Raw genomic sequence first — 15,688 nt, 5'->3', positions numbered from 1 at the left:
TGTGTGTACATGTATAATGGGTGGCAACAGTAGTTGAGCACCTGCTATGTTCTAAGTACTTTATGCACATGGTTACATTTATCCTCACAGCAATCCTATAAGGTCAGCCTTTTTATTTCCATTTTAGAGAAGAGTAAGCTGAAAAGTTAAGCAACCTGCATAAAGTCTCCAAGTAAATGTTAGATGAGATTTAAATCCAGCTCAGTCTGAATCTAAAGTTCTGTCCACTACACAAAATGAGAGGCATGGTGATGGTCTGTGGGTGGAGGTTACCTGTCTGTAAGGCACACACACAATCCACATTCACAATGTCACACACACGTGTTCACACTCGCCTTCACATTCACCTGTAAGGCACACACTCACCTTCACACTCCCAGACTAGCTCACACATATCCATGCTCAAATACACTAACACCCACACACTCTCACACACATTCACTCACACGAAGTGTTTTTCTAAACAATAGATAGAAAGGCCCCGTACCTATTTCAAAGCCCAGAGATTCTATGCCCTTACTTGCTTTGGTTGTGCCTTCACTCAACCACCAAGCTAAGTGGACCACTTTCAGCTTGGCTAAATGAATCTGGATGGGCCCACAATCAATCCAACTGACCAACACTGAGGCCATTTAAATGCTTAGGACAAAGGAACCCTAACTTGCTAGGCTCTCATTCCATGCTCAAGGCTATATAGCCCTTATCTCAACTTTAGACTCCTTTACAGGAAGAGTAGAATAGAATGTAAAAGACTTACCAGAACCTCCAAAAAACAGCATGTCAATTTGTTCCAAAAGATAAATGCAGAAAGTGTTGATCTGTGGGAAAAGCCCAAGGAGGGACATTGCAGGGAAGCAATATAAAAACGCTGAAAGGGAAAAAGCAAAATTGACAATAAACGTGTGGTTCCTGCTGCAAACCTGTGCCCTTCCCTTCTAGGTCATTCCCCCCACCCCACCAGAAATACTGGAGAGTACACTAAGCTCTTTCTACTGGGAGCAAAATCTGGGGGTTGAGATGAAGTAGTGCCTTAAGGAAGTCAAGAAGGAGCTGGTCCTGAGGAAACGAGTAGAGACATGCCCAGAATCGTGCACAGACCTCAAGGATGGTGAGTAAGAGAATACACTGGTTTTGAGTTTGAGAGAGTAGACTTGGATCTGGGGAGTTTGGGGTTGGGGCAAAGAGGACCGACGAAGCTACATAAATAGGCAAAACCAAACGACAGTAGTTATGAGGACATCTTCCTGCATGGGAAAGGGAGCAAAGATTAGAGATAAGGGGTCTGCTTGCTTCGTACTTCTGTAACCTCATATACTTGAGCTACTAAGAGTCTACTAAATTCCAAGCACTGGTAGGAGATTCATAATTGAGTCAGACTTCAAAACTCTCACAGAGGAGTAAGGGAGCGTGGTAGTAAACAAGGAACTTGAGTGCACTATGATGGTGAGACATGAAAGGCCTGATTCCAAGGTGGACTGGATCACCTAGTAGATGAAGGTGGCCCTGGCTGACAGCAGGATGGTGCTGCCTCCCATAATCATAAGAATAAAATCGTGCAATTGGCTAAAACATTAGTGGATTATAATTCAATGGTTCACAGAGATAACTTGTTAGAAAGGGAAAAAAAATAGTAGTACAGCTGCATTTTACAGCAACTTCCTGATCACTCTCTCTTTCTCAACTCTGAGTAGAGTTTGATAAAACACAGAAACTCCCATTGGCAGTGCTATAATGCATCTGTCTTCCTTTCTGTCTCAGTGTATTGGGTTGGGTCCACACTAGCAGAAAAAAAATGACAATGAAGTTTGATATTGGCAAACTTTAATAAAACTAAGGAAATTTGATTTGAAATCCAATATGTCTATACATTGAAACTATATCCTAAAACTATACATAAACATTCATGTGAACAATGGGAGTAGGGATGATAGGGGAAGGTGTTTCAGCTATTTCAGAAAAAATAGGAAATACAAACTTTGCATAGTGACATTTTAAGAATGATGTCATTTGTATGCTTCATTCTCTTTTTAATAGTTGGTTAAAAATAAGTGTGGGAAAAACCCATCTACAATAACTGAGAAAGTGCCCCAACTCTTTATGAAAGTAAAATTGTGTGTAATGAATGTGGTTATGATAAGCAGGCCTTTGCCTGGGGTTAGAATAATGTTTAGTGGTTAGAACACATGGTAGTGTTGTCATAATCTCTTTCATGGAAAGATTTTAACTATACTGTAAAAACCTAGATTGTCTATAAGCAATTTATTTCTCAAAGTAGGCAATAAGATACAAATACGGATCTGCTAGACATACTGTATAAGACACAATTCTTTTTTGTCCCCTTTTTTGTAAATGAATCCAACTAAAAGACATGAAAGGAAAGATAAATAAATATAAATTTAATTGGGAAACATATAGTCATGAGCCTCAAAATTTTAATCCATACAATTTAAAGCAAACTGACTAGTCTTTCTCTTAATTCTGGGTCTCAAAAGCCAGCAATGAAGATTCTATCCTCCACGCCCAGGATAGCAGCAGAGGGAAGGTGCAATGAGATTTCACTAGCACACCTCTCAAAGTCAAAGTGCCATATATGTGACAAAAACCACACTGAGAATGAACAACAGGGGAGAATATGAATGTGAATTAATGTTAAAGGCAGCCAAATACTGGAAGCGGTTCAGCAATACGTGGGTAAAGAGGTATTCTCTATAAGAAATACATTAGCCAGTGAAACCAAAACTAATGAAGTGAAAAGAATCCGAGCACAATGAATAGTGGCATGAGAAAAAAAAATGGTAAGAGACCCCAGAAAGTCATAACCAAAGACGATTTAGCTGCGTGTGCAGAACTAGAACTTAATGAAACAGTGTGGGAAAGAGCAGCAGTCAACAGCAAGGACTGTGCACTGGATCTTCCCCAGGATGTACTAGAGGGTGAAATCTCTAGCCTCTAAAATAAAAACTGGAGGTGGAATGCGAGAAAAATGGAGTACATGTATCACATCTGCCAGGTGGCAGTTAACGTGAATGAAAAAGCAGTCAAATGCTCTTTACATTAGTAAGGCTATTGGAAAATTACACTCGAAATTGCCTGAATTGTTTTCTCCTTTTTTTCCAAAAATAAAACATAAAAAGAGTCCCTGCAGTTGTTGGCAATTTTCTCTGTGAACAAACATTTTTTTGTTAGCATACCACTGAGCAGGTCTATAATTTTCTCTCACGTTTTCCCTACTCCTCTTTTTCCCTAATAATTACCATAAGTGCAGAAACTTCTGGTACTGTTCCATCTCTTTTCAAGCAAAATTTATAAATAAAATACTGTTAAGTTGCTTATTTCGTTTGTTAAACGTGAATAATATTCATTATTATATTTGCAGATTTGGGAATGAAAGAACGCAGAATTAAAATAACATGGAAATAATACTAAAACCTATGGAGTCGGTGTGAATGTATACATTCTATGTATATCTAAAGCACTGTATATGTGTATTAAGTAGTTGTCCTAATCATAGACTATTGAGGCCAAGGAATGAGTCTTTACTCAAGACGTAGAAACGTGTGATCTGAGTGTTCAGAGAACAGTAGGTGCAATTTAGTAATCGGTTACAAAACCTCCACTTATCTCCAAGGGTTACATTTTTGAGGCTGCATTACCATGGGTAGGAGCTTATAGTTCTAAGGACTGAAATAAAACATAAAACTCTCAGCTCTGAAAAGGAACCTAGAGGCCATTCGATACAGAATCTATCTAGTTCATATAACTTTTTTTTTTTGTGTGTGTGATGTCCCTGGCTGAAGGCCATCTGATCTTGCTTGAACTCTCTTTGTTAGGGAACTCCTTGCTTCACTAGGCAACCAATTTTACTGCTGGACATCTCTAATCCTAACCAACTTCCTGGTCTTTCTTGCATTGAACTGTATGTAATCCATCTACCCAGCTACTGGGACTAGTTATTACTGCTACTACAACAGAGACTATGTCAGCCTTTCATCCATCTGAGCTACCATGTGTACCCAAGGTCTTCTTCTCTAGGTTGGACATCTCCAGTCCCTTTAACCAGTTTCCAGACCCTAGACCATGCGGCTGTGCTCCTCAGGGCACACTCTAACCTTGTCACTGTTCTTCTTAAAATATGGTACTAAACACTGAAGACCCCTTGGCTTTCTCATCCATAAGATAATTACAAAACCAGCCTCACTCATAAGCTTTTGCTTAAGTTACCCACGTGGACAGTAATACAAATCCCAGCCCTGAGGCCACCAATCTGGGACTGAGTATAGGAAATGAGGCCTCTCCCTTATTCCTGGAAATAAAAATGAAGAAGTTGTCCTTATAATGAAAAGGAAGTTTGCAGAGTGATATTCTGAATATATGTGAGTGATAAGAAAAGGAAAAACACTTATATGGGAATATCCCTCTCAGTGTTTCTAGCTCCTGGATTTGCCACCACGCCTATAAAAGCAGCTAGCCCCTGCCAGTGCCAGTGACTCCTGCCTTCCACTTTTGCTAGTTTCCGCCTCCGCATTCCTTGCATCTTGCTTTTATACTTTCCTCCTCTATTATTCTATTATCTGATGTTCTCTTCTTGCCTTCTCTGAGTACTTGTTACGTTCTACAGAATAAGACAAGGAGCTTCTCCAGCTTCCCCACCTGCCCAATGTCCACCTGCTTCATTCCCTGCTACCACCACCCCAGCATTCAGCATCTTTTGCTCTGGGAGGTGGAATTTGGCAGCCTTGACTTTGCCTGAAATCAGCAGATGCTGGACCTTTCGCATGCCTCTCTTGCTCCTCTTCCTCTGTCATTTCTTCCCCCTCTGAGAGGCATATGGCTCTGGGAAGAAAGTAGGATGGCAGTGGATAACAGAAATATCACCAAGAATACACAACTCCAGGAAACACTTCACACTCCCGACACTAGCCAGTGAACCACGTTTACCAATACAATGGGAGTGGCACCCCAGCCCCTTCTGACCATGCTATGGAAACAATGTCACTTGTACCTAATTCCTGTTTCTCTCTTGTCCTTTTTCTTAGATGTTCCTTTTGGTTCCTATTAGCCTTTGTTTTCTTCTCCTTGTTCCGCCCTGGACCTCACAATGGCAGCAGCTAGTTACTCCGTAGATCTTTTGGTAGCTAAGAAACAGAGGGTGAAGAGGCTCCACAAAGAAGAAATGACTGAATTACTTTTTTTTTCCCATAAAAATCAGACAACAGTATAAGCCTCTATCTCCTTCCTGTCTTTCTCATTTGTTCTAAATTTATTCCACAACCTTTTCCTGCTCATTGCAAATTAATATGTTTAACATATTCATTCCATAGGGATTGCTATTGTTCTATTTTTCCATTTATTTTTATCCCAGAAGTCATTTAGTCATCTTGCTGGATTATTTATCACCATTTTTACTTGTCACTGTTGACAAGTATACAAAAGTATGTATTAAATAGAAGCTTTAATGGGGGAAAGAGAATTCCAATGAAAAAGCTAAGAATGGCTTGTCCCCTGCTCTCTCTCCTCTTCCTGAAGGAACTGCTTTGAAGAAAAATATGAAGTCTGCATAGCCAATAGCTTATTCTAGAACAAGGGTTACTGCTAAGAGTAAAATCTTAGATTTTTATTAGGTATATTAAGGTCTTACTTTTTGAACCCTAATAATATTTCAAATTCTAATGCCATTGTAAATTTGACCTGCCAACATGACTACATTTATTCAAAAACGTTGGCTTTTTTATAGTAGGAAATTAAAGAGAAGCAAGAATGAGGAAGGAGACCATTTATTTTTTTTTAAAAAATTTCTAAATAGGATATGTTGTTGCTACGTGCTGTTGAGTCAGTTCCGACTCATAGCGACCCTACGTATAAACACTGCCTGGTCCTGTGCCATTCTCACAATCATTGTTATGTGAAGGTAGAAGATGGGACCAAATTTAGGGGAAAGGAGGGTATTAACTAGGCATAGTTCAGGGTGGGGGAGGCAGCAAAACAACTTCCAAGCGAAAGGAACAAACGTGCAAGGATGAGGTGAGAAGTAGCTGGTAGTTAGGATCAGCCACAAATTCTATGACCTGTACAAGGGGGAACTCTAGCACTAACCCACGCTCTAGGTCCTGAGAAAAGATGGCCATGGGGTACAGAAGATTGAGTGCTGGTGGGGAGAAGTAAAAGGCAACATCTTCACTTAGACAAATGTTTCTTGGACACTTTCAGAATCTTTTCATGTTCTCCCCACCTTTAACGCCCGGGTCTGTGCATCCTAGACTCCTGACTCCAGCACTGCTGTTTGGAAAAAGAAGACAACAGGAAAGGATGGCACTCCAGAGTGTGCCAAATCGTGACCTGGCGTCTCTGCCTGCTCTAACCCTGATTTCTTCACTGTAGGTACTCTCCGAAGGCAGTTGAGGGAGCTAATTTACGAGAAAGTAAAAACGACTGAAAGCTTTTCTTATTTTACACGTATGCATGCGTGTCTGTGTATATGTGTGTGAGGGTATGTGTGTGTGTGTGCGTGTGTTTGTGTGTGGGTATGTGTGTGTGTCTCTGTGTGTCTGTGTGTGAATGCATATGTGAGTGTGTCTGTATGTCTGTCTGTATATGTATGTGTCTGTGTGTATGTATGCATTTGTGTATGTGTGTGTTTCAGTTGATAGAAGTTCAAATAATATAAAAAAGTAAAATGACAAATATTAGGAAGTGTAGAAGACAATATCTGTGGGCAGGAAGACAGTGACTGAGAGTCTGATCATGGGATCAGTTCCTATTTTATCAACATTTTTGTTTCATATTTGAACTCAGAGATTCTCTGAAACATGGTGCCAAACCCATTGTTATTAAGAAGCCACTTATCTCCTCACTTGATTTACTAGGAAGCAAGGTGCTGAGGATGCATACAGAGTGAGCATGAGGAGGATGAACAGTCTGCTACCATTACATGAGGAAGAGGAATGGGAAGGCTGGAATGCTTAGCAGACTTTTAACCTATAAGGAGCACAAAGAAAGTTGGGACCCTCCCCAGTTCCACTGGAGAGGGTCAGGGAGCTGTCAGGCGGCTGGGGAAAGGATGATGTAGGACCTAAGGCCTTGACAGTCTCCCCGTGACTGAGAGTTCAAGCTGGCCGGCAGCAAACACAGAGGTGGTGTCCTTAGTAACTTCCCTTAATCAACTCATTTGGTCAATGTGATCATAAACAGTCACAAGTTAACATGTGTGTAAACACCTCAGGTGTCATCACAAGAATTTTCAGAGCCTCAGCAGTTAGGTCTTCAGAGCTGTGAGTCAATATTGGGGTACCTTTTAGCATTAAACAATAATAATAGCTAATCCTATGTGTCAGGCACTGTTCTATATGTTCTAGCATACTAAGTAGTTTAAAATTTGCAAAACCTATGAGGGGAATACTCTTACTGTCCTCACGTTAAATCTGAAGAATTCTGCGCAAGGTCACACATCTTGCAAATCACAGGGCAGAAATTCAAATACAGGTAGTCTGGCTCCGAGTCTGTCCTCTAAGCCATTACAATATGCAGGTCATTTGTTTAAATGGAGCAGTTTACATTAAGGGCTGTGTATAAATGGTGGGCGACCTCAAGGCAAGCAAAGTGTACCAGCAGAAGATGGGGTGACCAGAATATCCTGGACTCAATCTGGAGGAGAATCGTGACAACCCATGTGTCACCAGAGTGTCTGTGTTGTGTGCAATGGGCTGGGGCTGCCCACTGGTGGCAAGTTCAATCCCAACAACACCACTCACCAGGGCCCATAGCAACCGTGCTTCAGGTATTCCGTTCTGCAACTTTTGGACAATGGGTATTAAAATCCTCTAGAATAATTCCATTGTTAGATGTTTTGGGGCTCAAGCTTCCAGATAGTCTCTGAAGGTGTACAAGCCAAGAGGGAGATATGAATCTTTTCATCCAATAAGAAACTAAGGAAGTTTCTCCAACCAGGGATCCAGAAGATAGAGGGGAGACAGATCCTCCCTTCCCTCATATGCTTCCCCATTACTTGGAATTAACTCACCTATTAAGTGGTCCCTAGTTGATTGCAGGGACCCTGGAGAGAAGAGCTTCAGGCCATAGACAACATAAGTAGGAGGGTATCTGGCTTTGGCCCCTGTGTCAAGAAGCAAAATAAGGCCACACAGCACGCAAAAATAGATTGGTCTGCTATATGTTATGATTTGGTTGTGTCCCTAGAAAACAAACACAATTTCTGAATGGTACCTTTTATTTTGATTAAATGGCAAAAGCCTCATCGTCAATAGCTTATACCACATCACACAGTTTATACCATATACCACATTCTCCCCTCTCCCTTACCATAACACATATACACAAAACACCAGGAAAAGAAAAAAAAGTCTGCTGCTTATTCTGTCAAATCAGAATGAGATTATCAAAAAGAATGCTATGCCTCTTGGACTCAACAAGATTTACCTGAAAATTTAATGACCATCCTTGGAGAAAACCTAGATCTAACTCAATGCTTCCCCAACAGTGAAACTTATATTTATATTGCTCATTTCAAGTGCAAAACTAATTTAAACCATTATTTGCTCTATATGGTCTAACTTGGACTGCACTATTAACAAGAAATAAAATTATAAAGCTGTGGGTTTCAATTTCCTACTGTCTTAGAAAGCAAGACAATACAGGTACAAAGTTACACCTGCAGAAACTACATACAATGTTTCAGTGTAGCACAGTGGAATAAGCTAATTTTTGGGGAAAAAATGCTATTTATATAATACCTTCCTCTGAGGAGTATCAAATATCTAACAGACATCATCTTAGCCCTTACAATATTGCTATTAGGAAAAGTACAAACACTTTTAATTCTTCCCCTTGAATGTATGTATATCATATCAACTTTCCAGGGCAAAAGCCAACAAAGAATTTTCATCTCACAAAGCAATGCACAGTTCATTAAGATTCAAAAAACCAACAAAAATGAATTAGGAGGAAAGTATTCTTTCCAATTCATGAACTATCTTGAGTGTAAAAAGTAAAGATTAAAGTGATAGGGTTTCAGATGTGAATTTTGAAAGTTACTGCCTTGAACACCTTATATTTAGAAATGCAATTTAAATTGCCACTGCTTCTATAATAGAACTACTCCGATTCTGAAACCATCCTTTAATAGGAGAGAAAACACAGACTATCCACAGGCGCTGGTTGTGTTTGGCCCCAGGTCTAGGTTCAGTCTTAAATGAATATTTGCACTCTTAAGAAATTTCCTCTTGAATCCAAACAGGCCATAGATTAATGGGTATGGAATACTTCCTTTGCATTTAAAAAAAATATTGAAACTAAAGCCTAAGCTAAATTTAAATGCATCCATAACAAGCAAAAAAGCAAAATAAATTTGTTGGTATTAATAACTATTCAGTATACAAACACATCTGCATATAAGATACTTTCTCAAAATGACACTTTATAGGATATGTAATTAAATAGTCAACTCCCTCTTGCCCTGATTCTTCTTTTTTAAAAAACATTAAAAATACATTACCTAGGAACTCAAAGTCCTTGGCCCTCAACAAGTTTGAGATATCATTTTGGATCTTTCAAGTCAAAGTTTAGTTACTGGGCGTAGAAACGCTTTCTTTGTATTTGTAATTTTTGAAAAATTCAGGCTTACTTACAAAGAGCCTGCCCTCATTATCACGTGCATTTTTTAATCTCATTTCTCATACTGTGTTTTGGGTCTCCAAACCATTTTAAGCATATCACTAATACATGGCATTAAAAAAAAGTTGCCATTGAGTCAATTTAGACTCATGGTGACTCTGTGTCTGTTACAGTACAACTGCTCCATTGGGTTTTCAAGGCTGTGACTTTTCAGAAGCAGATCACCAGGCCTTTCTTCCAAAGTTTCTCTAGGTGGACTCAAACTGCCAACTTGTCAGTTAGTAGCTGAGCACTTAACCATTTGCACCACCCAGGGACTGCACATGTGGCATATAGGTCATTTTTATTTGCCTTCCTAAGAACACATACTCATAAAATTTCCCTGCTCTCTGGTTCCTTCTTTCATATACAAATTAATCATCAAAACCTGCAAGGATTGCTTGTTTATTTTTTCAATAGAAAAATTTCCACTCATTCCTCCAGATCAAGTCTGATCATGGTCTTTAAAAAATTCATTGGACTATATTCCCCATCTGTGTTTTAACTTGACAATGCATTGTGGGGAGCACTGCAAACTTCAGCTGCAGCACATCTTGCGAGGCAATTTCACAAAAGCTGATTTATGTGTGCATTTGGGTTTTCCATCATACTCACCTACATATACAATTTCACGGCCACATTGTAGTCACAGTGCAGCAAAACCATAAGGGGAAAGAGTCTCACACCACCTCTGGGGACCCTACCTGTGGGGCAGAGACATCTGTGGCTCAGTGAGGAGGCCCTTCTAATTATCCTCTAATGAAGAAAAGGGGCTGTTTCTAACTTTTTGTTGTTGTTAAGAAAATAAAAGCTTTTCATTATAAGGAAAAGGGGGTGTCTGCCAGATTCTTAGAAGACTCAGGGACTAGAGTGTATGGGTCTCGGAGGGACAGAACTGGGGCTATAAAGGCAGGCACCAGGCTTGCGCCCCATCTCATCCCAGCCTCATTGCACGGTCAGCTTTCTGCTCATCAGCTGTCTGCTTCCTTATTCACAGGCAGGAAAAAGCCACTTCCCACCGACAAGAGCTTACACCTGTGCCATCCCGCCACATTCAGAGGTCCAGCTTATTGTCTGAGACTGTTGTGAACCAGGGCTTTGAACTGGTTTGAACACCTGCTGAGATCTGCATTCCTAACAAGTTCCCAGGCAACGCTTATGCTGCTGGCTAGGGACCAATTCTGAGAACCACTAGTAGAGCAGTAGTTCTCAAACTTATTATACATAAGAATCACCTGGGGATCTTGTTAAAATGTAGATTCTGTTCAGTATATCCGGGGTAAAAGTACAAATTCTCAGCAGGGGTTTGAACCGGAACGGAACCGGTTTGAAGCCCTGGCATAAACAACAGCAACAGCTGCTAATGCTTATTCAGCTTTGACCATGTGCCAGGCACGGTTCTACCTGCTTTAAGTGTATTCATACAGCTCATCCTCATAACGCCCTGAGAAGTAGACACCATTATCCTCATTTTGACAAGAGTAAACTAAGCATAAAGATATTTTCCCAAGGCTTCAAGGCAGAAGACCGTGCCGCAGAGCCAGGATTTGATCCCTGGCTGCCTGGCTGCTGGTCTTGCCCTCAGCAGTTACCCTGCCCTGCAACCCACAACAGCCAGGGGTACATGCACTGGGCACTGGATCCTTAAAGGCCTTCTCAATTTCACTCAAGTTCATCATTCTTTAAACATGTAATGTCAATCTTACTCATGTGAAGCAAGTATAAAGTGTGGGGAAAGCATTAGTAACAGCTTTGGTGTTTTAACTTTTCCTAAAAGGGCTCTGGGCAGTGAAAAACCCTCCTTACCTGGGGAGTGTGCAGAAAAACAACAGCTATTCCGTTCAGTCCCTCTGCTACTGCACCATTACATTATGTTTACCTGCATTTAACTCCAAATCACTGTAATAAGGGTTTGTTATTTTTTATACTTTCTTACCACGGAGTAGGTTAGTTTACTTAAATACAATTTCATCATGGCTGTTGATCATTTCTCTTTTACTTTAGCATTAGCGGTTTGTCTGTCTCTTTAGAGTCATTCTAAACATTCTAAAGTATGCACTTCATTTCCCCTTCCACATGGAGCACAAAGGAGGGGAGGCAGTGGGCATCCTCTACGCTACAAAAACTGAGCCCAAGTCAAATCCTCGGCAGCAAGTACTCTCTGGCTCAAAAGCCCACATTCTGTGTCTATAGGGAATTCCAAAATGTTTTAAAGAAGACATATGGGAGATAAGCAGCAATCAAAGGTCAAACAATTCTCAAGAGTTGACTATTAAGATGCTACTTCAACTTAAATATGGTGGAAATCTGATAGAATACTTAAAACATTTTAAAAAATAAGCAAATACGTTTCTTTAAGCTTACTTTACAATTTAATGCTGCAGAACACTTTATTGTAGGTCCACTTCCTAACTTCAAGTCTGTGACTCTTGACAATGGGCTCATGTAGTTGTCTAACCAAGGGTTACCAAAATGAATATCAAATTACCCAACAGAGAGATGTCTTCTCTGCGACCACCAATAATTTCACATATTTTTCCCACTTCCTTCAGCATTTTCTTCAATGGCAGTGAAAGATATTGGAAAGTTCTAGCCCTATTTAATTGTAGAAATTTAGTCTATGAGAATAAAAAGGTGGTAATTTGAAATGAGTATGTTTTGAGCAAGCAAATACATAACTAATAGATTAATAGCATTTAAATTTTAATCAAGATGCACTAAAACTAACTTGACCTACTTGTTTCTAGGATAGAGGGTTGAGAGATTATTTTTATGTTCCTCAAAATCATTCCACTGATAGACACTACCTTCAGTCAAATGATCGAGGTCAGCATCGACAGCCAGAAATCACACTGACAGTACGTACTCTTAATATGGGAGCCTTGGTGGTGTAGCGGTTAAGAGCTATGACAAGCTGCAACTGCTAATCAAAACGTTGGCAGTTTGAATCCACCAGCTGCTCCCTGGAAACCTGATGGGGCAATTCCACTCTGTCCTATTGGTTCACTATGAGTTGGAATGGACTTGACGGCAACAGGTTTATCCTTAATATAATGTGATGAAAATGGCACTTTACTTCTGTGATCTTCCTCCCAAAAACTCATAAGCAGTCTAATCATAAGAAAAACATCAGACAAATCCCAGTAGGGGGACATTTTACAAAATACCTCACCAGTCCTCCTCAGAACTGTCAGGGTCATCAAAAAACAAGCAGAGTCTGAGAAACTGTCACAGCCAAGAGGAGCCTAAGAAGACATGACAACTAAATGTAATGTGGTATCCTGGATGGGATTCTAGAAACACCGAAAGGACATTAGGAAAAAACTGGGGAAATGTGAATCAAGTATGAACTTTAATTAATAATAATTCATCATTATTGCTTTATTAATTGTGGCAAATGTACTATACTATTGTAAGATGTCAAAAATAGGGGAACTGGGCATGGGGTGTTTCCTGGCGGCACAGTGGTTAAGTGCTCGGCTGGTAACTGGAAGGTCAACCACTTGAACTCATCAGTTACTTTGCAGGAGAAAGATGTGGCCGTCTGCCTCCGTAAAGATCACGGTCTTGGAAACCCTATGGGGCAGTGCTACTCTGACCTTTAGGGTCACTATGAGTCGAAAGCAACTGGATGGCAACAGGTTTGCTTTTTGTTTTGTTTTGTTTTGGGTGTGGGGTATATGGGAACTCTCTGTACTATCTTCCCTATTTTTCAGTAAAATCCAAAAGTGTTCTAAAAAAGTTTATTTTAAAAGGTTACTCTTGATGATTTTTATATAACCTGAAGTAGATATCAAATGTCTTCATTGTATAGTACTAAGAGGTCATTGAGTAGAACACATAAGAAGTTATAGACTTTGCTCTTTGTAAGCAGGGAAACAAAATATGCAGAGTGGAAAGAGAAAGGAAAGGAAAACTTTAGAGGGCTTATTGTATTCTAGGCCCTGTACTGGGCACACTATATACAGTGACCGATTTACCCTTGGCCAAATCCAATCGAGGTTATTATTATTATCCACATTTTGGAAAAAAAAAAGCAAACATTTGTCAAGTGCTTCCGTAGGGCCAAATACAGTGCAAGCACTTGAGGTGCATTATCTTGTTTAATTCCTCATACAATCCTGTTCTATTATTTCCTCTTTTATAGATGAAAAAAACTGAGATTCAGAGAAGTACCTTTCCCAAGATCCCATACGTGGTACTTGGTAAGGCTGGATTCAAATCTCAAAGCCTGTACTCTTTCAGTTACCCCAGTGTTTCTCAGTGTGTGCGCTGAGATCACCTCCACCATAATCACGTGGGAGTTTTGTTAAAATGCAAATTCCCGGGCACCCTAGATGCACTGACCCAGAATCCCAGGAGGTGGGCAGGGAAATCACCTCCATGCAGGTGATTCCAGAGTTCACTACTCTAGTTTTTGCTGCATCTCAGATATTCTACTGAATTTTTCTTTCTGAGTCATCAGTAGTGGCTATTGGTGGTTGGACCTGGTTTGAATAGAGAGCTACTGATAACACAGGATATAAGGCCAACATCCTTGTACTTAAATTATGCCTGCTGTCCTCAGACTTATTTCTGTATTGCTAGCCTCAGACTCTTAGACGTCTTCCGGTATCCACTTCTGTCTCTTAATTTTTTTTAAGCTCTCCTGGGTGTGTTTTCTTTTAGAATCAGACTAATTTCTTTTAGGTCCAGCATCTATTGTATCATATCTATTAGCATGTCAGTATTAATTTAACACCAAAATATCCAAAAGGCTACATCAGGCTATATATATATATATTTACTGTCTGCTAATTTTAACAGCTTGCTCATAATTTGCCACCTATGCTCCTGGAAGGAAGCAGAGAAGAACTCAGTCAAACACCCAGACAGCAAGAATTGGCTGCGTGTATTGACAGCCCCTCCCCCAAAGACACAGAGTAATGTAGTTTAAGAAGCAGTTTGGTTCATTGGATAGCCTCTTATGAATGAAAACTCTTCCAGGGCTACAGACAAATGTAGGCTTGAGAACCAACTCTGCCCCAAACCTTGCTTCCCAATCTTGACCAGCTCCTTTCTCAAGTTTTTCTCATCTACAGATTGGAGATCATAAATCCGTCTTCTAAATACCCATATGGCCCGGTCAGATTGCAAGAGGAATTGTTTTATAGCCACCATATTTTCTTTCCTCATTAGAACTGTCAGAGAAATGGCAACTCAGATGTGGGACTCACCTCTAGGAAATCTGTGTAAAGCAAATTAGTCACTACAATAAACATGGTTAGGTGTTTGCCTGTGCCTCACTATGACAGTAAGAAATGTCTTACTGTCTCAACTGCCCCATGCTTGCGCATAAAAAGTAATCGTAGCTTGATCTATTCATCAAGGAACCACACAATAAAACTCCAACTTAGAGCAGGGACAGAGGTCATAGCAACAGACATTACACACTCATGGAGATTACAGCAGCTGCACTTCCATGCACCTTTGCAGGCAGGGTCTGCGTTTTTCCTGAAAGTACAGGCAGGAAATGAATGTTTGATAGCACACAACCCCCCTCCCCCATGCCACACAGAAAAGCATGACACCGAAGTGTGATTGCTGAAAAACAGGCTCACTGGAGCAGGGTAATGGATGATGGGGGTGCAGGGTAGGTTTGAAGGAGAAATTTCAGAACTGCACTTCTCTGCCCACACCACCTAACCCAGATTTCTGACTATAATCACAACAATACATCTTAAAACCCTAATTATGCTGCTTCTACCTATCTTGACATTCAGACTCGGGGATAAAAGAAGATGTATTATACATAAACCAATTATGGGGAACAGAGGAATTTAACAAGATAGCAACTTATGCCATGTGATCATCCAATTATAAGCTTTTCTTAATTACTATGAGTTAACACGAGCTATCAGAGATTTAAAATCAGCCCTAAATCCTGGATATGAAATTTTCAGAAGCACAACACAGGGAAGATCAGCTTTCTTTCTTTGGAAGGGCTTCTCAGGGGCCCACGGAGCTCACCATAACAAAGGAG

At 40.2% G+C, this 15,688-nt stretch overlaps 1 protein-coding gene across 1 annotated transcript in view; it reads right to left on the bottom strand.

The window, feature by feature from the left end:
- Positions 1-15,688, bottom strand: part of PCNX2 (pecanex 2) — a 343,407-nt gene that overhangs the window by 236,036 nt on the left and 91,683 nt on the right. Inside the window, exons 13-15 of the mRNA XM_012554495.2 lie at positions 8,018-8,189; positions 758-868; positions 322-347 (exon numbers count right to left, since the gene is read on the bottom strand). Of these exons, the coding sequence (XP_012409949.1) occupies positions 322-347; positions 758-868; positions 8,018-8,189 (309 nt within the window). The remainder of the gene's footprint in view (positions 1-321; positions 348-757; positions 869-8,017; positions 8,190-15,688) is intronic.

The sequence above is a fragment of the Trichechus manatus genome, unplaced genomic scaffold (assembly GCF_000243295.1).
Source record: "Trichechus manatus latirostris isolate Lorelei unplaced genomic scaffold, TriManLat1.0 scaffold00021, whole genome shotgun sequence".
NCBI classification, from domain to species: Eukaryota; Metazoa; Chordata; class Mammalia; order Sirenia; family Trichechidae; genus Trichechus; species Trichechus manatus.
Note: the sequence above shows the minus strand (reverse complement) of the source record. Positions and strands in the feature narration are given on the sequence as shown.